The following is a 25,160-nucleotide window of genomic DNA, read 5'->3' on the forward strand; positions in this document are numbered from 1 at the left end:
ACTTCACTCGATTGTGAGACGTTCTCTTCTTAGAAAAGAGCTTCAGCGTCTGAAGAGGAGAGTCCCATAGTCGGGGCCCCAGCGTGTTTTCAAATGCGAATGTCCGGGGTGACGTCACGGCCAGTCGATGCAGCCAATATGGCGACCACTCGGATGTCGGATGACACTTCCGCAACTTTACGCATGGATGACGCGCTTTCCGCTCATATTTATTTTTTCGTATGGACATTGAAGTGAACAATGTTATATGTATTATTCACTGCAATATCTATTTTAGAATGTTTATAGGTATGACACTTGACCTTTAAAGCGTTTCATGTTGAACATCCCAAATGTCAGCTGTACAGATTGTCTTAACGTGAACTAACAAAAAAATGGGAAAAAAAAAATCTTCGTGGCTCTTATCTTCGGATACAGGGTGGTGCATACTGTATTTGTTAATTGAAATCTTATCCAAAGTATTAGCGGTATCCATACTCTGTATTGGTGTGTACTCAAGAGTGAATAATCACAGTGATAGTGTAAAAAAAAAAATTAAAAATGGCGATTTTCATCCCTATTTTTGTATTGTATTTTTCAAATGATATACAAGTCTGGTCTCGAGGAGCGAGTTTTGGACTCAGCTACCCACAACCCCCACAGCTTTGTTCTCCGCCCCCACATCCCCCATACCTCTTCTGAGCCTTCATGCGGCTCTAGGGACCTTCAGTCCACAGTGCAACAGGCAGGCAGAGAGGAGCGCTGACTGGGAAAAGTTTGTCGGGAGGAATGATCAAGTGCGAGACCGCCGCTTTTCTTTCGCACGCCACCATTATGACCGGGACAATAACACGGAAAAGGATTTAAAAGGATCTACTTTGTGTCCAGCATCATCGCCGCATTTTGGATTTTTCTCACTCTGGGGGATCTGTTGCACCAGACCAAAAGAAAAAAAAAAAAAAAACTTCTGAGGTGTCTTTTGTGTTGGACGGGGGAAAAGTAAAAATGTTTCCCTCCATGCAGCCGGGCACTTCTGCAGGTTCTGTGGCATTTTTCTTGCTGTTTTGGGGCACGCATTGCGAGGTCGGAGTCGACACAGGGACGTGTCCCGCTCCGTGCGCTTGTTTTGGGGATCTAGTGGACTGCAGCCGCCTGAAAAGGGGAAAAATCCCAAACTCTCTCCCGGAATGGACGGTTCAATTGTAAGTTGATCCAGTTTCCTCATTTTCTAGAGTTAAAACCCAAGTTTTACAACGAGTTTTACACTGAAATGAGCAGTCCAGGACGAGAGTTTGGCACGGAGATGATCCACATTCCTCTCCCAGTGAAAAGTGGCTGGCTTGTAAACCACATGAGGAGTATTGCAAAGGCTGGTGATTCCCCCTTTATGTGACCGTTTTTTTAAACTTGTACATCTTTTTAAACATTTCATTAATCCATTTTCGAAAGGGCTTATTTATGAATGTCCCTCACAGCAGTAAGTGGATCTACTGGGGGCCAAAGAAGTTTTTTCTTTACACAATCAATGTGCCTTTGTGTAGTGTGAATCTTTGTAAACTAATCTCTTCACGGCCTGTTGGTTTATAATTGTTATGGTTATTCAAAAAAATGTTAAATGTAATTAAGAGGTGTTAAGTTTTAAATCGGGATTCAACTTTGTAAAGGTTTAGTTGTCAAGTGTTATTCTCACAACGTAAATCAGATTGAGCGCTATCTGCTTCACATTTGCCCACTTGGAAGCAGCCACAATAGTAAACAATACTTTACTGGCAAACTCTACATTGTCCTCTACTTTACAGACAATAATTCATACTTTTTTTTTATTGATCTGCGTAAAGCCAGATCATTTTTACGAGACCGCATTTGGTTACATTTGATTCGAGGCCTTGTTCAAAATGATCCGGCATTTGAATTCTGAAAGTTGAGGAGTCGCTGCTCTGGAAACTTTTACGTTTGCCAGAGAAAACAGGCCGAGGCTGCCTGGTAATCAAGACTGGCCTTCCAAAGAAAATGGGGGCCGGGGTGGGGTGGGGGGAGAAAAGTTCTACATGGGGGGAAAACTCTTTTCACTCTGGCATGCTAATTTACGAGTGGCTCTCCGGCACATCTTAAACCCCTTAAAACTGGCGGGGCCCTTTGTTTTCCAGCACCCCATTATTTCTGCTGAATTAGCAAACACCAGAGCCATGGTGCTGATTAAGGAGGGGGTGGGGGTGTAAGGATTAGTTTGCAAAAAAAAAAAAAAGGGAACAGAGGAGGGGAAAGGGAAAGGAGGCAACAACGAGGAAAAAGAAGCCGCGGAAACGTGGGAAGTTACATTACAACATAGTCACGATGCCGTGTTCCATTTATATACTTCAATATCATATTAAACAGCGAGTGATACTGTCATCCTGCCATTTACTTGTGCTAAGATCAAATTCAAATTGTACTGTTGTTTTGATTTGTTGTGTGATTGAAGACCACTTTTGTCAGAACAAATAGTGGGTTGGAAGAAGAACGGATGATATTTGCAATTTTTGAAAAATAGTTTATTAATTCAAGGTGCTGATGCTGCCGTTCTGTAGCCCACAAACTATTTTACTTAACAGCGCCTCTGCTGATCACACCCCAAAAGTGCACCCCGATTTGCCTCAATTATGTTTAAGGCATGACTAATCAGCAATAGATTCCAGATAACTGACATTATAGTTATTACTAAACGAGATTCAATTCACTTTTCTACCCTACCAAAAAGAAACTCAAATGTATAATTATGGCCATACATAAACAAAATTGTGAATTACGAACAACTTGACTAAACTAGCATGTACCACCCCGTTGTAAATTTCCCTTCGGTCCCTCGGAGTTGCTGCTGCCGTGTGTCAGCGTTATCTCCATCCACAAACATTAATGACAACTCTTTCGGGCTGAGGTGCAACTCCTTCATTCACTTTTCAGCTCCTGATAAGAATGTCGAGTTGCACGTTCTCGCATATTATGCAGGCCGCGGCCTGCGCACGCAGCGTTATCTCTCCGTACTCCCGCCCTGCTTTGTGAGGGAAGTGGAAGTGTCGGAGCTACTCGGGGTTTATCTAGGTCTCGTGATAGGACACCTTTACCGTCTGGTCCCCCGTGCTGGAACTAAACAACAACAAAAACTACAACGCTCTTCGCTGCATTCTTTGACAGGCTAAAAGAGTGAAACCCAAAAGCCAGGCCACCTGAAATTTCAGCAGGGGTGTTACAAAACCATGAAAGTGTAACCATTCCCGACATTGTGAATACGTTACCAGGTCCCTCCCCTCCTCCCAGTGCAACTTGATGGATTCCAGATGAGGAAGGCAGCATGGGGAGGAGGTTAAAAGGGAAAAAAAAGGGGGTCTGGCACCGTGGCGTTGATCGTGTGCAGCCGCGTCAATAACTGCACGGCTTTATAGCGCAGGGCCCCACTTGGCAGACTCCTCACACCAGTTTTCAGGTGGCTCTTCAAAACAAGTCCACGAAAAAAAAGAAAAGAAAAGAAGCAAGACTGGCACCCTTTCTGAGCCTCGGCCAAGCACAGCTCGAGTTAGGCTGGGACGGATTTGCGTTCCAAAAGAGGTCCCGGCCAAAATCGAGATCTCACAGAACGCAATTCAAAGCTAAAAATGGCAACCAGGTGGCCTGACTCGCTCTCCAGACAGTTTACTGCACACCTTATTCATATTATATTGAAGGCACATTACTTTCAACTATTGGATCAATCAGAGGATAAAACGCGAAAGACAAGTATTCCCGGGCGGTGCTAAAACCCTCAACTCCGGCCCCAGAGTCCAAATCCAATGGCCAGGTTTTGACTCCTTTCAGCTGGTGAGCGAAAAGTCGTCCCTGAGTAACGGATCCGCTTGTTGCTTTTGGCCAGATGTGCTAGCGCAGGCCTCGTGACGAGACGAGCTGTTTGCTGTGCGCTTGCTCTCATGTCAGAAAAAAAAAGAAAAGCACATAAGCAGTACTAAGCATTTTTTTTTTTTTTTTTTTTTTTTTACTACGACTTGGGCTTAAATGTGAAAAACATGTAACGTTTGTTGGGCATTTGGGAGTCATATCATTAAACGCTTCTAAATAATCATTTACTTGTTTACTATCCCGTCTTTGCTTTTTTATGGCTGTTGCCTGAGAACAGTACCAGATGCAAATACACCCCTGATGGGCTTTGAGGAGTGTAGTGATGACACTGGAACAGTCCGATTGGACGCATAGTATCACTCAAAAGAGGAAAAAACTGGCAACATTTCTAAAGTCCTGAACATGCAGGTTTACCATTTCTCGATTAATCTTTTTCTTTACCCTGTAATATGAATAGTCCTGGGTCTGAATTAGACAACAAACAACTAATGTTCCTTAAAGTGTCTCTTTTATGTGAATCTATGGGCGGCCCATGCAACAAAGCTGTGCCGTATTGGGCGGCGCCAACACCGGCAAGTGTGGATCGGCTTTCCATGAGCCCACTAACGTAGAGGTGTCAAACTCAAGCCCCAGGGGCTAAATCTGGCCTGCCACATGATTTTATGTGGCCCGCGAAGGAAAATGAGAATCAACCTCCATGATTGTTAAAAAAAAAAAAAAAAAATCTGTACTAAAGTTTCAAATCATTATATCATAAATGATATAAGCATAGTAGTGAGATCTTCTTCTTTTCCTTTCGACTTGTCTTGTTGGGGGTCGCCATAGCGTGTTATCTTCGATGAACACATATTTGTTTGGCAGAGTTTTACACCGGATGCTCTCCCTGACGCAACCCCTCTGCATTTTGCCAAGGAGAGAAGCTTACAGCACCTGGTATTCCCAAGCGGTCTCCCATCCAAGTACTAACCAGGGCCAAAAACCGCTTAGCTTCCGAGATCTGACGAGATCGGGGGTTCTCACGGTAGCGTGGCCGTTAGCAAATGGTATCATTGAGATATTGCAAGCGATATTCTATGGCCAAACAAAACGAATAGTTCAAAAACCCATTACCCTTCCTTTGTGATTACAAAACTAGCTCATACATGTAAATCTATAAATATGATGAGGTGAAAGATTTTCATGGTTCCACATTCATAACGGCTCTCTGAGGAAAACTGTAACTGCAATATGCCCCACGACAAAAATGAGTGTGACACCCATGCGCTAACGGCTAATGACGCTGTGTCACCTGGAAGCCGGCTCACCACAACGACAATTTATGTCAATGTCTGAATTTTTTTTTATTTTTTTTTTCAATTGTCGAACGATTAGTCGATGTAGCGATTATCATGAGAAGCCTTGCACTGTGTTTGCAATATTAATGCCCAGTGTAATTCCATTTGTGTAGCATGTGAGTAATATGACCCATGTTGCATACTTTCCCTTATTTTTCTTCTTTTCCTCCCCTTCCCAGGGACCTGAGCCATAACAAATTGCAGGTGCTCGACAGCACTTTGTTTTCCAAACTGCGACATCTGAATGAAATGTAAGCGTGGCGGCGGCTGCTGCTCGGAGCGTCCGAGAATAAACACAAAACTTCTGTCACTGTCTTAGCCACGCCGAGCTGTATTTTTAACAGTCTTCTTTTTTTCCCTTCTCACAGCAAGCTGAACCACAACGAACTGGACACGGTGCCTGATTTGGGGGTGTGCGCGTCAAACATCACAACATTGGTTCTGTAAGTAAAACTTTCAAGAGGAGTTGGTGTGGGGTGTACTCTGGTACTTGGGTTGTCAATGCTGCCTGATGTACACTAATGCCGACTTCCCTGGAGAGAGAGCGAACCTTTTTGGCTGAGCTGGTTCCCAGACTGGGCAGTCGCAGACATGGCAGCTGGCCCCAGACAGGTCACGTGGTCAAAAACAAATGCCAATGGAAATGTTTTGTTTCGTGGCTCCTGCTCCTCGTGTATTTTTAACCCGAAAGAAAGATGGGAATCAGTAACTGGGCCTATTCCGGATGAAGTAATTTTCATTACAAGCACCCAAGCTCACTGCTAAGTGTGCCGCGGGATCTTTTTCCACTCTCCATTATGTTATCACCAAGAGAAACCAGTACGTGTTTTCTTAAAAACAGGCGATACTGTTGTTTGAAACCTCAACAATCTTCTTTGCTTTTCTTTGGCATGTCTCACCAAACCAAGCGTCATGAAGTTATTTCAGAAGAATGCATCCGTCTCGTAGCTTGATGAGGAGTACGCCTCATCAAGCCCCGACACGAAGCCGTGGGGCGTTCACTTGTCATTTTTTTCCCCCTCATATTTATTGCCCAAGTGTCACCTACAGCTATATGTTTTCATCCAGTATAAAAGACAGATGGGACGGCCAGTACTTCAGGGTTCTTTTAGGACGCTACCTTTAAAGTACAGGATGGGCTACTGAACGAGCTCACTTTGGCTACCATTTGAATTGTGGGGCCGATCCTGCTTTTAAGATTGCACTCTAGCCAAGTACTACAATCTATAAAATTAGGGCACATTATCCTACATTATGGTGAAGGAAAAGTGCAGAATTAAAATGTAAGGAGCCTTTGTTTCAGCACATCTGACTCAGTTCTGGTCTTCAGGGTTCAAATCACTGCTTCAGTTTTCTTGCGAAGTGATCGCATGTTGTCTGGGTACTCTGGCTTATTCCCACATCCCAAAAAACATGCATGTTAGGTCCAATAAAGTCACAAAATTGTCTATAGGCGTCGGTGTGACTGGTTGTATGTCAATATGTAACCCGTCATTGGCTGGGAACCGGTCCAGGGTGTGCCCCGCCTCTCGCCTAAAGACATCAGAGAGAAAGTTGATGCTTGAAGCCGCGTTTGTCGGCTGTGTCCGTTTAAAAACAACATTGTTGACCTTGAACATTGCTTGTTGTGCCTGCAAATGAGCCTCCATTGCGAATCCAAAACTGTTCGCATCTGGCGGTGGCAGGAAAACGCTGAAATTATTTTCAAATGTGTCGAAAGCAAAAAATGAAGTGCAAGGGCAACCGCAAAGCGAAAAACAAAAATCTCACGAGGGTTCTCACCAGCTGTGATGCGTGACACCCTTCTTTTTTCCCCCCCGCTCCCTCTCTCTCCAGTCAAACATGTTTCCAGAATTTTTCCCCCTACTTCAATTTCTCAGAGCTGAGAGGATAGTAAAGGGGAGGGGAGGAAAAAAAAAAAAAAAAAAGACCTCAGGGTATCAAATACCACCTATTCAAACAGCCAGTCAGACATAGCGGCAGCTCTCGTCAACATCCTTGACCTCGTGGCTTCGAGGAAAAGCAAACGGCAATAACCCTGCACCTGGTAGTAATTGAGTCGTGATCATCTAAATTAATTGAACAATTTCCCAGGAATTTATGGAGGTGGTCTACCCCACCGCGGCTAAATCCCCCACGACCGTGTTGCAACAAATGACCTGCAGATCCCCAGTCTGATTAGAAGTTCAGGAAGGTCGGTACTCTTGACACGGAAAAAAGGGAAATAGTTCACAAGGGGACTCAGCCAATAACCCCTCATCGTTCCTATTCACGTAAAACTCGACCTTCAATGAGCCTCTGAGTTGTTGCAATTTCAAATGCCTAAAACTGAAAGCTGATCATCTATTGGCGCGAGATACACATTCTGACGGCAAGTGCTGGTTTTCATTATAGGCGCCACTCCAGTAAGCGCGAGTCGTCAGATGACTCCTCAAAACTCAGTTCTCCTTCCAATAGGAAATACCAAATACACACACACACACACACACTCCATCACCGCACATATGTTTCATGCATGCACACGCGCACTAGGACAGTTTTAGCTAAATCAATCATAGTTTTAAAGAACTCCCAGCAACTTGTACAAGTGAGAGACTTGATGGTAGTTGAAGTCTAGTAAAGTAGTGCAGTATTGTAAAACTTTTATTGGCACATTTTATCACTTGAAGTTATTATGTGAGACATACCAAGAAAGTTATGATCCTGGTACCAATGTATGTGACTGCGTCATCGGGGAAGTGCCAACTTTCCTCAGTTTACAGTGTGTAGTCAGTCCAAAAGGAACTCCCAGTTGCTAATGACTTCCTAGCGTCTGATAGCAATGACCGTTAGCACATTCAAAGTGTGCTTGGTTGAAGTCAAAAGGACTGGGTTTTATGTCAAAATTGTTCACCACCTTTTTGATGATCGGGGTCAAAGAGTGCCAGGTTTAAGGTGGGAGAGAGAGAACCTGGAAAGGCTGGTTCTCGCGAGCCCCCCCTCTCTCAGCGGCCAGTCAAGGGAACATGAAAACTGAGATACAGGTGGTGTATGGCGCTTTTGTTTAGGAGCCGGGAGGGGGGGGGGGGGGAGTGGTGTGCGCAAAGCCCTTTGCAAATCTCACAACAAAGATGCTGCCTGTGCAATTTTATTGGTGACAATGATCTCCGGCACCCCTTTATTTTTTTAAGTGCGCTATTTGATATCAGGATACGACCTCCTCTTCGGGAATCCTAGCTTGTCTGCGTTCGAGTACTACACAGCATATACAATTACAAATCTCCAGAGCATCTTTAGTCATGCTGTTGGAGGAGCCATCTTGCTCCCCCCACCCCACATGTTGCCAAACACCAGCTTGTCTTCACTGGGCTCCATGCTCCAATTCAGACTCAGAGGGGAGAGACATGCTCTGGTGGGTTTTATTTTACCGTCGCCCCGCAGTCCAGCCAAACTCTCCGGGCAGCCATCCATCCCGGCTCCTTGTTTGCCTCCCCCTCTGTGTGTTTATATCCAACCATTACCAAAAGACAAGGATCATTCCAATGAATATAAAATGTAAGATAAATGATGAATGTTGTTTTAATCACCGATCTCCATGCCAAGCATTGTTAAGCCTTGTGAATACCGCCTCCCTCTATTGTGATAAGAAGCTCCGAGAGCAAAACCAGAGTTTTGTGTCAGGATTACCAGGAATGTTCCTTGTACAGCAGTACTACTTCTTACAGTTAAATTTGGCCATACTACTGGCCTTTAAATGAATATTTATTGCTGGGTTAATGCACAAATTAAGCAAGTAATATTGGTGCGCTACCAATGGCGTTAGTACCAATGACACGGTGCAAAAAGTGTTCCAGAACAATTGACAGTCAAAACGTGCAGTAAGCAGTCAGACCTTTCCAAGGCTGTGTACAGCAAATTAATGTACTTCTCACAGTTATCACTCATATGGAGCGTTCAGTGCTTAAAATATTTCCCACAACAAAATATTGACACCACCCCATCCCGCATTAAACAAACATAAAACCGTCCTCAATTTCATTTTGCTTCAGCGGAAAAATGGGATCAGAAAAACTAACAGCAGTCCAGTCAGTAAGGTGTATCTGGAGGAGGGGACAAAGAGGGTCCGCAAGCAACGCGATGAATACTGAAAACCAGGCCTGTAGTCTGGTGTATTGGAGGGAATTCCTGACTCCCCCCCCCCCTTACCCCCACTCTGCAGCAGAGTGAGATGCACAAAGAGGGCACTGTACAGCCTCTGTTTATAACCAAGCAGTCCCTGCACTGCAATTTAGGAGGCGTGCAACTCAGGAAATTGGTGGCCTCTGCCAAGGCGAGCTTTCACTGAGTGAATGGTATTCATCAGCCAAGTAATTGGCAGGTTAATTTTTAATACCTTGTCGGTAATTACCTTATAAACAAAATAATACATCACTAAACAAAACGGGTGTTTGGCTTCACGGCATTGATCACATTGGGTAATTTGCTGAAAGTGCAACATTGGGTGGTAAGCTTTTGTGTCGCCTGCGATGGTTTGTCATCTTTGTTAATGACCACCAGCTTAATTGAGGAACTCCGCTGTTTGCGTACGGGGCAACGTGAGACGGGTCCGCGCTGCAAGTCAAATACACAGTATTTCTGTCATTAATTGCAGCGATGGTCTCTGTATTTTCAGAGCAAACAACAGGTTCTCCAAGATCACCACGGAGCAGCTCCGGCCTTTCCTTGCCCTGGAAACACTCGACCTCAGCAACAACAACATTGTGGAAGTAAAGGCCAACTCCTTCCCCACACTGCCTCTGAAGAATCTGTGAGTCTTTACGCATAGACACGGATTTTTACATCAATATTCATCATTTAAAGACCCAACAATACTGTATTCTGAAAGCCCATTGCTGGTTTGGATTTTGAAATATGTCAACTATCATGTCGGGTATTAACATTTCTGACACATTTCTTCTGCTCAGGTTCCTTAACAACAATCGCATCTCCTCATTGGAGACGGGCTGCTTCGCCAATCTGTCCAGCAGTCTTCAGATTCTCCGACTCAACCGCAACCGTCTCTCCTCCATCCCAGCCAAACTCTTCCAGCTGCCTAATCTGCAACACTTGTGAGCTAGGTTTTTTTTTTTTTCCGTTTTTTTTTTACTTGGCATATTTAAAAGGATGCCACGGTGGTTCAGCTGTAGAGCGTTACAGTTTTGAAGTCCAGGGTCCAATCCCGGCCCCGCCTGTGTGGAGTATGCAGGTTCTCCCCAAGCCAGTGTGGTTTTCTCCGGGATCTCCGGTTTCCTCTTACATCCTAAAAACATGCATTAATTGGAGACCCTAAATTGCCCTTTGGTGTGATTGTGATTGCGGCTGTTTGTCTCTATGTGCCCTGCGATTGGCTGGCGACCAGTTGAGGGTGTACCCCGCCTCCTGCCCTATGTCGGCAGGGATTGTCTTATTTCCTTTAAGTGTGTGTCGACCTGTTTTTCAGGGAGCTAAGCAGGAATCGAGTGCGCAGAGTGGAAGGCTTGACGTTCCACGGTTTGCACGCTCTTCGCTCTCTGAAGATGCAGAGGAACGGCCTGAGTCGCCTAATGGACGGGGCCTTCTGGGGCCTCAGCAATATGGAAGTCCTGTATGTGCTTCAACAAATCCATCAGGATTCATTCCCCCCCCCCCCCCCCCCCACTAATTTTCCAACTGTTAAGAATGGAATTTTGCGTGTGGTCCCGCAGGCAGCTGGACTACAACAACCTGACAGAGGTGAGCAAGGGCTGGCTGTACGGCCTGCTGACTCTGCAGGAGCTCCACCTCAGCCACAATGCCATCAGCAGGATCCGGCCTGACGCCTGGGAGTTCTGCCAGAAACTCAGCGAGCTGTGAGTCCGGCCCCTCGTCTAACTCCCCCCCGCCTAACCCTCCTGTTATTCCCTCCTCACTTTCGATTCACTCTCTGAACTCCCCACACTTCTCTGTGCTGGCCTCTCCTCATCTCTGGCACCCCCGCCTGCCCTTCCTCACACTGTCGCTCCTCCGATGCCAAGGACCACGCACATGCACAAATACAGTACACACAAAAATTTCTTTTGTTCAGCCCCATCAGTCTCAAATATTAAAAGTACCACCAAAAAAGAAAATGCTACTTATTAACCCTACTTGTTGTCCTCCACGACCAAGGCATTCATTCACTTTCCCAAACTATGAGGCAATACTACTGAACTGGATTGCTCTAGATTACTTTTCCTTTGTTGTGACTGGTGTTTATAGCAGCAGTCTCTGGGGCTTTTTTTTTTTTTTTTTAACACGGAGAGGGGGTTGTTGTCGTTTTTTTTCCCCCCGCTTCCCCTCTTTTCACTCACACTTATCACAATCCGGCAAGTCAACATGCCGCCAGGGAACATACCCAGCTATCTGATTTTCTCTCGACCTACCCTCCACTGAAGGGGAAAAAAAAACCACCGTTGTGCACTTTGATGTCCTCTCACTTATGTGAAATCAGAGTTGATAAAAGCAAATTGGTTTATTCCGAAGTAAAAGTCATACATTAGTTATACTGTAACCTAATGGGCCAGCTGGTCCATGATGAGATTTACTGGAATCACATTTTCGTTGATATAACTTAAGAGTTAGTTAGTACATCATTTTAATTGTTGGCGTCTTCATTTTTTCCCCCCTGCAGCAACCTCTCTTCCAACCACCTGTCTCGACTGGAAGAATCCAGCTTTGTGGGACTCACCCTGCTCGACGAGCTTCACATGGGGAATAACCGAGTTAGTTTCATCGCCGACGGAGCATTTCGAGGCCTCTCCAGCCTGCAGACTCTGTGAGTTACAGATTTGTATTGAATACTTTTTAATGCAATATTTGTCAGAATAAAAGCCAAATTCTGCTAAAACTTTCCATTTACTGTAAGCAAGGGCTGTTTTTGCACCCTCCTTTCAGCAAACCTCACAATCGATGTAAGCCCAAGTATTCAAATCAGTTATGTCCTGCTTTTTGCAGCACCACTACATACTAAAACCACATACAAACCCTCAAAATCTTCATCATCGAGTGGTAAAGGGACGCAACTTTTCTTGAACATTCTTATACTTTTACCGAAGAAAAAAATAGAATAGTCACACGTTTTGATTTTAAGTTTGTTTTTGAAAGGCTGAGCAAGTACCGCAATGAGTTTGCTATACCGGGAGTCGTCGGTCTACGACTGAGATCCGTCCCTACAGTAACGACTAAACTCAAATTTCAACTTAAGTCAGAATTTACATCAAAATACTGTATAAAAAACTAATGCATTGAAATAAACAAGATGATGTACTTAGCATTACTGCTGGGAGGTGGATGGAGAAGAAGAAGGGGAGGCTGTGCTGAGCTATTGCGAAGGAACCTGGTCCGCAATCCTCTCCATTTTGACAAGTATCAAGAACCTTGTTTTGTGATCATTGTATCCAACATAGGAACGGAACCCTTCATCACATGCGCAAAAATATGGGCTTTGTCTTTAATAATTGTCACCACGGTCGACCGACTGAAGCCTTGGTGGAGTTGGAGTCTCTCCTTCCTCCAATCTTTTTATGATCTTGAGCTTCATTTCAGTGGTACTGGATTTTATTTTGGCCGCAAAGGCATTGCTAAGGGACAGAGCTTCCTTCTTCGGGGCAATAATGTCTAAAAAGGAGGGCGAAAAAAATGCGAAGATACTCCCGGCGCACAAACACGGACGGGCGTTGTAATGTGCGAAACGTCTTAGGTTGAGACCGTCTTAACACAAGGACTCCCTGTATTGACAGATACATATATGCACACAGTACATATCTTCTGATATAGAGGCTACCAGTACCACTTACACTTGCCTTTCACATTCATTTACATACTTGTAATATTATCTAAGTTGCTTTCTAGGGGAGGAATTTTTCAATGTTTTTTTTTGTCTCACTCTTTTACGACAAAAAAAGGGATCTCCAAAATAATGAAATCTCCTGGACTATAGAGGACATGAATGGTCCGTTCTCAGCGTTGGACAAACTGAAGAACATGTAAGATTCAAATCATTCCAGTATGATTGTTCAACTTGAAGGTTTTTGATTTGGACTACATGTAAAATTAATTTGTCTTTCCCGTTTCTTGCACAGATTTCTTCAAGGAAACCAAATTCGTTCAGTGACCAAGAAGTCCTTCTCCGGCCTTGATGCATTACAGCACCTGTGAGTCACTCGCACCGTTTATGAAAACAGAACCAAGAGAATGAGTCTACTTTTGTGCTGTTGCCATTGTGGCTTGATTACCAATGTCTGTGTTTATCACAGTTCCGTTTGATTTGCATTTGTTTGCAGCCATTGCTCTGAGCACCCTAAAGTTGATTAACGCAACAAGCTGCTGCCTATAGTTTTATTGCTCTGGAGTCCAGACCCTGATTGAAGTTTATGATGCACTCACTCACTATGAGTACCAACAGTTCTTTTGGGCTTTTCCTTAGCAGCAAACATTTTTGCTTCCAACCTAATCTTCTGCTTTTCTCTACAGAGACTTGAGCAATAACGCCATCATGTCCATCCAAGCAAATGCTTTCTCTCAGATGAAAAATCTAAAAGAGCTGTAAGTGTTTTTTTTTTTTTTTAAAGTTGTCCTTTCTCTTTTAATAAACATAATTAAATCATTGGTAACCAGCTCATTTGCAATGAATTCCACACAAATTAAATAATTCGTTTTGGTTTTTTTTTTTTTTTTTTTTTTTTAATCACCCCCTGACAGGCGTCTAAACACCTCCAGCTTGCTGTGCGACTGCCAGCTCAAGTGGCTTCCAGTCTGGGTGGCAGAACAAACCTTCCTCCCCTGCATTAATGCCAGCTGCGCCCACCCGCAGATGCTGAAGGGCAGGAGCGTGTTTGCCGTCGGGCCCGAGGAGTTTGTGTGCGGTGAGCGATGCGTTTACACTGGAGAGCCGCGTGCCGTCACGCCTCAAAAACAGTCATTTATACAGACCCCTTTTCCATTTCTGAACTCACCCAGATTGTTCAATATTTTCCCCTGACTCCTGTATGAGCAAATGAGTGCAATGAAGGCAACCTGATGGAAATATACTAAACTTTCCGCTTTCCAAGTTACTCTTTTCTCCCCCTGAGAGCCTCATTTGGCTCCAGTCTCATTAAAAACCAGATTTCAAACCGGCATTTTCATCCGGCAAACTAAATCCCCCTCGTTTCTTACGCAGATGATTTCCCAAAGCCTCAGATCACTATACAGCCAGAGACCCAGTCAGCTCTGAAAGGAGCTAACGTGACATTCGTCTGCTCGGCCGCGAGCTCCAGTGACTCACCCATGACGTTCGCCTGGAAGAAAGACAACGAGGTCCTTAACGATGCAGAGATCCACAACCAGGCACACTTGAGAGTACAGGGAGGTTCCGGTGGAGAGACTGAGGTGACAGAGTATACAACCACCCTGCAGCTGCGCGATGTGCAATTCTCCAGTGAGGGAAAATACCAGTGCGTCATCTCCAACCACTTTGGATCCTCTTACTCCATCAAGGCCAGGCTTACAGTTAATAGTAAGTTATAGTGTGAGGTATACTTACCCAGGTCAAAACATACCGCTCTGTTAGAATTTGAAATCATATCAATCCAAAGTACACCTAGAATCGGAATTAAATGTGAACTTCTGTTTCCAGTGCTTCCTTCCTTCACCAAGATGCCAATGGACCTGAGTGTCCGTGCCGGAGCGACTGCCAGGCTAGAGTGCGCCGCGGTGGGTCATCCGTCGCCTCAAATTGCCTGGCAAAAGGACGGAGGCACAGACTTCCCTGCCGCCCGCGAACGGCGAATGCACGTGATGCCGGAGGACGACGTGTTTTTCATCGTTGATGTCAAGACGGAGGACATTGGCATTTACAGCTGCACTGCTCAGAACATTGCTGGGGCCATTTCTGCCAATGCTACGTTAACAGTTTTAGGTGAGAACAAATGCAGAAGGAAGCACATCCGAGTTTTTAAATGGTTTGTCATCATGTGGATTTTCCATTCCTTTTGACAGAAACACCCTCGTTCCTCCGTCCCCTCATGGATCGAACAGTAGCTAAAGGCGAGACCGCCGTCCTCCAATGCATAGCCGGCGGCAGCCCCGCACCGAGACTGAATTGGACCAAAGACGACAGCCCGTTGGTGGTGACTGAGCGTCACTTCTTCGCCGCCGCCAATCAGCTCCTTATCATTGTGGACGCCGCAGAGGCGGATGTCGGGAAGTACACTTGCGAGATGTCCAACGCTCTGGGCACTGAAAGGGGAAACATCAGGCTCTCCGTCATACCTAACCCCAATTGCGACTCGGGAGTGCAAGGAGGGGTCGGAGTTGGGATCATCGGTGGAGCCGGCTCGGATGACGACGGTTGGACGACAGTGGGCATCGTCATTATAGCTGTGGTGTGCTGCGTCGTGGGCACCTCGCTAGTTTGGGTGGTGATCATCTACCACACCCGTAGGCGTAATGAGGACTGCAGTGTTACCAACACAGGTGAGTGCTACAGTCTACATTAGTATTTTGAGGTTTCAGTTGGAATTTCAAAATACAATCTAAAATTAATTGATCTGTGGACGAAACATCGGTTTACCTGAAAGCTGAATATACCTAACTTTTTTGTGAGGAGTGTAAATCTTAACAGATCGTGGTGACCAAGATTTATTTACTTGTACAACAGACGAAACCAACCTGCCCCCAGACATCCCAAGTTACCTCTCCTCTCAAGGTACGCTTGCAGACCGCCAGGACGGCTACATCACATCTGAGAGCGGTAGTAGCCATCAGTACATGGCGTCATCCATTAGCGGCTTCTACCTGCAGCCTAAAGACATAAATGGTACAACACCCCTCGCTTTGCTTTAAACCAGAACAAGCTTAAGTCTCTTCATGTTCCTAACGGGCTTGACTTTTGTACAGGTCTTTGTCAGATGGACACAGGAAGTGAAGCTGAAATGGAAGCAGCATCCATTGACCCTCTGCTCTGCCATTACCAAGGTCCAATCAGCACACTGCTTCGCCGAGACTTCTACCCCAGTGAACTCTCTGAGGGCTACACAGGTCTGAATGAGTTGGAATTTTATATCTAGACCTCAATAAGTATAAAGTTTGAGATGTTACTCTGTTAAATTTCATTTCTTGTCATTAGGGTGTACTGTTGACCCAAGACCAGTTTGCGCTGAAACCTGCAGTGGAAGCCTGACCAAAAGAATGGACTACATCCTCTCAGAGCCCTTTGACCTTTGCTCCTCTACCATCCTGATGCAGCTCCCTAATGCCGGCCTCCATCTTGGCCCCTCTACCCACCACAACGGCCGCCGCCCATCCATGGAGGAAGCAGAACCAGCCAACTACGGCCAAGCTAATGAATCTCCCCCTCCTTACAACGGCTTCATGGGTAGGTCGAAAAGTGACAAACAAGACCAGACCATTCTATAAGTTGTCGGACCAGGGTCAAATTGACCCACTTTTCTTTTCCAGGCACATTTGGGAAATCCCCCTGGAGGGCTCAGCAGGACCTCCACTCTGGATACAGCCCACCACCAACAGCGTGTAATGGTAATAGTCTCCATGAGAACCCTTACACCGCTCCCGATGTGGACTCAGACCGCGAGGAGGACGACTGCAACAAGGACTCGGAATCGGAGCAGAGCCACAGTGTTTACGAACAGCCTTTTGACAGCAACAGGACGAACTTTGTTTCTCAGAGCTGAACAAACTGCGAGCCGAGCGCCGGAGCAACTTTTTGCTCCTGTTTTTCCATGAAGAGATTACCAAATATTTGAAAAAGAATACTTCTACCTCACAGAGTCGACACCTTTAGAATGAAAGACTCCAGAAATTTTGCAACAAGTGAATGTAAAAGAGGACATTCCGACACAAAAAGTCCAAGCATCTATATGACGGCTTGCGCTTTTAGGAAACAGCTTCAGTTCAATAAAATAGATGAATATAAACGTTTTTATATAAATATTTTATATTTTGTAAATTGTATATAAAAACAGATCACATTATTTTTACTTAACATCTGCCATGTATGAGAATGTTGCAGCCCTGCCAGTTCAGTTATGCCAAGTTTTTTGTATTATGTGCGTTCAATGAAGCAATGTTTTGCACATATGTAAACGAAATAAAAACCTGAATGTGTGCTGCTCCGTTCACTGGAGGATATTTCTTAGCGTTGCTTGCAAGGCGGCATATGGCCGAGGTTGGGCGTGCGTTTCGTTCAGACCACCAAGGGAGTTCGAGGTGTGCCAGGCCCCCCCCCCATCCACCCACACCCCCAAACGAGAGAACGAACTTTGAGACTATTAATTGTACGGGTAGGATACTTTATTGCAATGTTGCTTGCCGACTTTCTGGAGTAACTCATTTAAAAAAAAAAAAAACAGGTTGCAGTTTTTCCTGCGGTGCATGGTGGGAAACATTTTCATAATTACCAAATGAAATGGTTATGTTATCGAAAAGAATGGGATCTAAACACTCCATTTTAAGTCTTTTCGGATTGACTTCATCCAAAAATACTTTTGTACTCCTGTCATCACGACTATAACAATCTTTACAAATTGATTTCGATGGAATTCTGACAAAAAGTAACGCTGTGGACAGTCATTAATGGAATAATATTTTGTGTTTATTTGATTTTCTGAAAATAATATTTCCTATTTACCTATTTCCACCATGTTAAGTGGTTGTGAAACTTGACTTTTTGCCTAGTACATTGTAATTATCATCATGTAAAGCTTTCCCAAGATTACCTTTCTGTAACCACACTTGTTAATGATCTGATTTATGACGAGCAATATTCTGAACAACATTTAATTGGATACTACCGGGACATCCTTGTGTGTTAAAGTCCCCAATTAGAACATTATGACAACACATACAGTACCTGAGCCTCAGCTCCACTATGTTTGGTCAATGACTCATGATCTTGCCCCCTCACCCCCATCTGCCGGCCTCCCTCCCTCTTACTCTGTGGTTTGTTGTTTCAGGCCTCCCTCTTCTTCACTGGAGAGAAAAAAGGTGTGCTTGTGCAACGGGGGCTTGCTGTCGAAACTTGCTCTCGGAAATACTCCTTCGCCTTCTTTAGTTTATTATCGTGAGCGTATTACAATGAATTCAGTTCTGGGTCACTAAGTGAAATGCCGTCAAATTTTGTTTGTGTCTCTATGGTCTGTGTTTGGATTTGGCCAATTTCAATGGAAACGTGTACAAGATGGGCTGTTACATATCTCATCTACCTCATAGTTCAAGTACACCTGGTCTTGCCGGCTTGCACGGCTTTACCCCAGTGTAAAGGAATGAGTGGGAGGGAAGTTTGTTGGAAGTCTTGCCAATGCTTTGAGAAGGCTGCGATTAAGGCAAGATGGTGGAGAAAGCGTATACCCCAAACACCTGGGACACATCTGCTGGCAGAGGAACACTTGAGGACCGATCCACTTTAGGTCAACAAACCAAACAACCTTAACTTGGTGCAACGTTTCAGGTTAGAGACCGAACCGCACAGAACTAGAAGCCTCCTTATTGTGCAAAGCTTTATAAATGTGAAATAATAATCATTTGCCAGATAATCCAGAGAAGCTAATGGGACAAAGTGTCATATGTTTTGCCAAAATGGATCTCTTTCGGGCCCTAACTGTAATGTCTGTTTCGCCAATCAGATGCCCGAGGAAAGCCATTTCCAGAAAAGCGGAAATGCAGTTAATTGTGAATATCGCAGTTAATAAAACCAGCAAACAATCTCGTTTCAAGGCCTCGTGCAAACTGAGTTATAGCGCAATTAAAAACTCATTTGTGTGGACCTGGCCTCAGTCTGGAGACTGCTAAATTAACCTGGCCCCCAACAATTACGTAATTAAATTGATTTTCTGTGTTTACGTACTGGCTGTTCTAGTGAATTGACACGCTCTTTCTTACAACGCACAACCGCCTTTATGTTTAGTGTTTGCGAACAACAAACTATCCATGTTACAATTGGGAGGGTGGTTGTTCGTCCCCATCAAACACTCCGTAATGGTTTATTTATTCATTTAGGAAACTGCTGTAAAAGAGGAATTAAGGTTCAGTGAAATGAGTTTCTCAGGAGGGGCTCAGAAGGGAGATTACAGAATAATTTCCACTCTTTGATTCTGCAGCAAGAGGAATGAGACAGGAAGTTGACCAATGACTGGCAGATGACTGATGAGAGTTCCCGGTCACAGATCAGCGAACATACTGCGTGTTTTACAGAGTCCACTCCGGGTCCTAAGGCTATCCCTTCCTTTCTACACCGGCCAGGACGTGAATGTGGTATGCCCTCATTGCCAGACCCTGAATCTTTGCAGCTAATTTGTCTTTATTATTGCCAGATGTGGTGACACGCAGACAGATGTTTATGATATCAAATAGCTACAGGCGGCTTGCAGAAATGATTATTTCTCAGTTCTGACGCTCAGGAAATGTGCTGGGGGGGGGCTTGTCTGACTTTTACGATCCCCGAGCTGGTTACAACATTTGCGAACACTTTCTTGGTCCTGAAATACAGATTTTGAAAAACGAGGTGGCCCCGAGCTGCCGGAACGCGAGGTCACGCTCACTTTGAGTCCGAACCGATGACAGATAAATCAGTGGAGATGTGTGTTATGTCCACTCACGATTTGGTTTTTCCTTCGTCGGAGACAAAGGATGTGGACTATTTTGAGGTTATCACCGACCATGCGGGATCACCGAAATAGACGACACTTGGCACAAATACCAGCTGACTTCTATGGTTTAGCTTGGAAGCTCGAAGACGCACGAGTCCCACGGTCATATAATATGTTCACACAAGTTGTCATCGGAGGGATTCCAAGCGCAGGCTCCAGAAAACCCCATTGGACCGTCTCTTTTTCAATCCAGCACTCTTTGTATGATTAAAAGCACATACAAGGACTTTGCATCTTGCAGATGTTACCATAAATCACCAGTTGGGCCTCCCTCTGCAACTGGCGGCCTGACAAATGTTCCACAATAATTCGAACCCCCCACCCCACCCCCACCCCATCTTTCCAGTGACAAGAAAGGGGGGAAAAAAAAAAAAAGAGGCAGGGACTTCTCACCGGCTGCTTGTAACTCCTTGAGAACTATTGTAAAGTCTCAGACATGTCAGCACAGGTGGAAAACTGGAGGACCATAAAACTTGAAGGAGGGGGAGAAAATACTCTCTCTTTTCCAATAATGTCCTCAGCTCCCTGCTGATAGGGTGGAGGGCAGCTCTCCACTGTGACTAATTCCACACAAATCAAGGGAGCAAAATCACTCGGCCTGCCTTTCTGTCTGGATGGTGGTAACTAACTTCCCCACCCCGCCTCCCCTCCAAAAAAAAAAAAAAAAAAAAGTAACATTACGAATGAGTCCAGACTGTGAATCATACTCTCAAGGGCACTGGGGAAAGATGCAGTCTGTCTGCGCTTTCAAAACTCCAGCTAGCCCTCGTTGTAAAGCCAAACGTAAAATACGACCAACACAAAGATTTGGATTCGGCAGCAGGTAGTGGACCCAAATACAGGAATAGGAATCCATGAAAGTAGGTGGTGGTGGGGGGTAGAGGGGGGGGGATTAATTGCAAGCCAAAAACCATCACATCAAGAATCAGATGAATTGTTAAAAGTTTTTATGTAATTTCCGGCCTATAAACCGCAACTTTTTTCACACGCTTTCATCCCTGCGGTTTATCCGGTGATGCGGCTAATTTGTGCATTCCCCCCCAACGGCTGCAAGGGGGCACTAGAGCGGAAAAAGGTCAAAGTGAGACCGGTGGAATATATATATGTCGAGGTGGTGACTTTTACCGGTCCGGCCCTGTTAGTCCTGCACTAGCGTGCTACTGCCGTGTCAGTTATTTTTACCGGGTGTTTTTTTTTTTCTTTTAACCACCCCTGTTAGCGCGGCACTAGCGTTAGCATTAGCATAGCGGCGCTAGCGTTAGCATTAGCATAGCGGCGCTAGCGTTAGCATTAGCATAGCGGCGCTAGCGTTAGCATTAAACCCTGTGTATTTGTTGGTAAATATTTCAATGTGGTCACTTGCAGCTTTTACGCAGCTGCGGCGTATGTATGTACCAAATGGTACTTCCTTTACAAATGTAGTGGGTGAGGCTTATAACCAGGTGCGCTCTGTAGGCCGGGAATTACGGTAACGCCGTCACTGAATATAGCTGCGCTCCTCACATTGCGATTGACAGTCGAGCAGGACAAAATAAGGGAGAGAGATGAATGGGTGACAAATGAGGCCAGACCAAATAATGAGGTCATTGAATTAAATTAAATCATATTTAACTAGCGCGACTATCTCTGGAAATGAGACTCTCGCATTTGGTTAAACCATCCCCAATATGCAACAACGAGTCTCTTGCCTTTATACTCCATCTGTAAAGTTCCTTGAGCTCACTTCTGTTGTGAATAGGCACTATATAAATACGTTTAACTTGACATATACTATATAAATAAAACTAACTTTACTTGACCACATATTAACCAATCCGACATGTTGCTAGTATCACGAGATTTTTTTATGATCGGCGGGGGTTGTGATCTTGAACACGGCATTTCAGTTTGGAGATGGTATTTCGAGCATTCACGAGACATTTCTGCGGTCTTGGAAATTAAAAAAAAAAAAAATGTAAATAGCAGCTTTTATTGGAATGGTTTGTGTACGAGAGCTCTCCAAGTATGTTCCAGCTCTGTCAGTCGGCACTCTGAATGGAACGCAGTCAGCTTTTTGAGGTTTCGGGGGAGTGTTGGATCGAGGCATGAGGCCTTGAAGTGATGAGATCGGAGATTTACGAGCAAGGCACTGACGACAAAACACCGGAGGCTCCGCAACTTGCCTGCACCTGGTAAAAATTTGCCAGTCTTTGTTTTACACTTATAGCCCTTTACTTTAGCGTTACTCTATTTTGTTTCAAATACTTATAACTCAGGGTTGGTTCTCATGCAATGTAGGCTAACGTACTTTAAATGCTAAACTAAGAAAACGCTTGATTTTCCAGATGATCCATCCATGTCTTTTGGGATCATCTTATCCCTTCTCAAATCGAAATTTCTTAAAAGATCAGCATTGACAAAATATGACCAATATATGCGCATGTGTTACACAGGCAAATTACCGGTAACTCTTTTACAAATCCTTTGAAATTATTTGAAAGCTTACATTTGCAGGGTACTTTTTTGTGACTTTATCAACATTTAGAAAATAAAGTCAGGATGAGCTGGATGAAAAATGGATGGATGGATTACTGGATGACTACTTTATATTATATATGAATAAAATGTATTAAATTATGCATGACAAATTTAAAATACAACTAAAATGCCTTGGGGGGGGTCTCTAAAATAAATCCAAAACAGTTCAAAAATTAGCTAATTGTGTTTATTTAAGCACATGTCAAACATTTGACCTGAATGAGTCTAGGCTGGTGTTGATCTTTTTTAATAAGCCACCGGAGGAGACAAATGGGCGTGAAGGTGACCTTGCAGGTTTGGTTTGCACTCCAGGTGGTTTCCGCTCACCCTGTCAACACCATTTTAGTCTACGGCCTCGTCGCATTCCTCGCGCGTTTGTAAAGAGACTTAAACATCATTCCGTTATCCCTTTGATATCTTGACGACAAATACATGAGAATAAAGACATAAGTTTAGCCAAATATGGATCCTACGTACCTTGTCATGTGGAACTGTCCCTTTGAGCATGTCTAAATAAATTATAGGCCGTGGTATGTCGCTACTTTCCCAAAAACTGCATTGTTCCACACATATGCACTTGTAAAATCTGTTTTTGATTCGTCTCACTGCAGTTCTTATCAGTCATAGTGACAATAATAATAACTTCTATGGCTTTCTACAGATATATCAATTAAATACATAATTTTACAGCTATACATTTGTTTGTTGGAGTTGGGTTTGGCCCCTCTCGTACATTTTTTTTTTTAACCAAATACCACTTAGTGTTACTAAAAACCTTTATGCTTCTTCTGCCAGAAAGCCCCCCACCAGTGTCAGGGAAAGCCAACTAGAACAGCTAAAACATATTGGAGGTTAATCAGAGACAGTTTAAATGGTGGCAGGTGTGCCATGACTCCTATTTAACAGTTTTGAATGTGAAACTGAACACAGCCACATCCATCCATCTTAGCCGCTGATCCTCACGAGGGTCGCGGGAGAGCTGGACCTTATCCCAGCTGTCAACGGGCAGGAGTCGGGGTACGCCCTGAACTGGTTGCCAGCCAATCGCAGGGCACAGTCGCACTCACAATCACACCTAGGGGCAATTTCGAGGGTCCAATTAATGTTGCATGTTTTTGGGATGTGGGAGGAAACCGGATTGCCCGGAGAAAACCCACGCAGGTACGGGTAGAAAATGCAAATTCCACACAGGCGGGGTCAGGATCGAACCCTGGACCTCAGAACTGTGAGGCCAACGCTCTAACCAGTTGTTGCACTGTGCCACATCCATCTATTTAAAAAAACAAAAAAAACTTGCATTTGAACAGGGGTGTGTAGAATTTTTATATACCTAATATTCTTAAATGGTGGGGGGGGGGGTCCTCTCTTTACATTGTCGTCGTGACTACTGTTACGTGACGGATTAGTCTCATCAGAGATCATTAGATGTGACACAGATTATTATTTTATTAAAAAAATGTCGCTTTATCTATTTGGAGTTAAGTAGTGATGGGCACAACAATGAAATGGTCTCCCAGTAGATGGCAGAAATCACTTAAGGTCTTAATGAGTGATCATTTCAATATACAAGACAAGTACACTTTTTCTGATGTTTTTGTTTGCTGGTGTGCTACGAGAGTTTTTGTAACAAAAAATATGCACCTTGGCTAGTTTTCGCAATCGCCAGATGTGTACTGACACCAGTCTATGTAAAGCTGTTGTTCCCTTCACTCATCGACCTTGACCCGGCCTATGACTTTGCACAGAATCAACATTTTGGTAGTGGCTCACACACTGGAATCGAGTGCGTGCTTGACCCCGAAGACACACAAATCAACTCCAGTTGGCAAGTAAACTGCGGCTGTTTACGCTGGGTACGATTTAGTAAGATAGCCTTTGGTGATAATTTTGACTGCAACGAGTTGGACAAGTACCGTAATCTACAGCCTACAGACCGCGACTTTATTCCACACGCTTTCAACCCTGCGGTTTATGCAGTCATGCGGCTAATTTGTGCGCATTTTTTAACGGCCGCAAGGGGGCACTCGAGTGGAAAAGGTAAGAATGAGACTGGTGGAATATATGTGCCGAGGAAGTGACATTGACTGGCCCTGTTAGCGCTGTGCTTGCGTGCTGCTCCTGTGTGACTGGCATGTCTCAGTGGTATTTACCGGTAAGTTTTATTTTAACTGGCCCTGTTAGTGTTAGCTAACACTTCCAACTTCTTGTCGAAAACAAATCCCTCGAGAGAATTTTCACGGCGGGAGTTACAAAATCATGTTTTGTGGTGAAAAAAAAAATGGATGGGGTCATACCGGCTCCTGTTTTTTCATTAACATACTGAAAATCACCCATTTCATGACAGCGGCACTTTCAGTAGAAGATACCAAGTGCTTGCTTTAAAGAGCTTACCACTCCCTACTGTAAAATTAGAAAAGAATTACCATAATTTCTGGCCTATAAGCCGCGACTTTTCTTACATCCTTTTAACACTGCGGCTTATTCAGTGATGCAGCTAATTTGTGCATTTTTGTCTAACGGCCGCAATGGGGCACTCGAGCGGAAAAGGTAAGAGTGAGACCGGACACATATGTGCCGAGGAAGTGACTTTTACCGGTATGTTTTCTTTCTTCCCCCAACCGGCCCTGTTAGCGCTGCCCTAGCCTGTTGCTGCCGTGTCTCGGTGATTTTTACCAGTGTTTTTTTTTTTTTTTTTTTTTTAACTGGCCCTGTTAGCGCCGTTCTACCGTGTTGCTGCTCCTGTTACTGTCGCGTCTCAGTGATTTTTTTTTTTTTAAACCAGCCCTGTTAGTGTTGTCCTACC

General features: G+C 44.4%; 1 protein-coding gene, 1 long non-coding RNA gene and 1 pseudogene across 3 annotated transcripts in view; 1 reads left to right on the forward strand and 2 right to left on the reverse strand.

Annotated features, from left to right (window-relative positions):
• Positions 1-25,160, reverse strand: part of LOC133493770 (uncharacterized) — a 46,216-nt gene that overhangs the window by 13,106 nt on the left and 7,950 nt on the right. The window lies entirely within an intron of this gene.
• On the forward strand, positions 730-17,240 carry lrig3 (leucine-rich repeats and immunoglobulin-like domains 3). Its single transcript, XM_061807518.1, has 19 exons — positions 730-1,181; positions 5,360-5,431; positions 5,549-5,623; positions 9,832-9,966; positions 10,124-10,267; positions 10,639-10,782; positions 10,883-11,026; positions 11,827-11,970; positions 13,100-13,180; positions 13,277-13,348; positions 13,668-13,739; positions 13,896-14,059; positions 14,356-14,691; positions 14,812-15,093; positions 15,174-15,650; positions 15,835-15,993; positions 16,074-16,214; positions 16,303-16,551; positions 16,635-17,240. Exons 1-19 carry the CDS (start codon positions 985-987, stop codon positions 16,865-16,867), a joined length of 3,321 nt encoding a protein of 1,106 aa, XP_061663502.1. The 5' UTR covers positions 730-984; the 3' UTR covers positions 16,868-17,240.
• On the reverse strand, positions 4,765-4,884 carry LOC133494035 (5S ribosomal RNA; annotated as a pseudogene).

Source organism: Syngnathoides biaculeatus, chromosome 20, assembly GCF_019802595.1.
Source record: "Syngnathoides biaculeatus isolate LvHL_M chromosome 20, ASM1980259v1, whole genome shotgun sequence".
Taxonomy (NCBI): domain Eukaryota; kingdom Metazoa; phylum Chordata; class Actinopteri; order Syngnathiformes; family Syngnathidae; genus Syngnathoides; species Syngnathoides biaculeatus.

Coding starts and splice junctions, on each gene's coding strand:
- lrig3 (XM_061807518.1), top strand. CDS start 985: ATGTTTCCCTCCATGCAGCCGGGCACTTCTGCAGGTTCTGTGGCATTT. Junction 13,349..13,667: donor CTTGATGCATTACAGCACCT/GTGAGTCACTCG, acceptor TTTTCTCTACAG/AGACTTGAGCAATAACGCCA. Junction 15,994..16,073: donor GCAGCCTAAAGACATAAATG/GTACAACACCCC, acceptor ACTTTTGTACAG/GTCTTTGTCAGATGGACACA.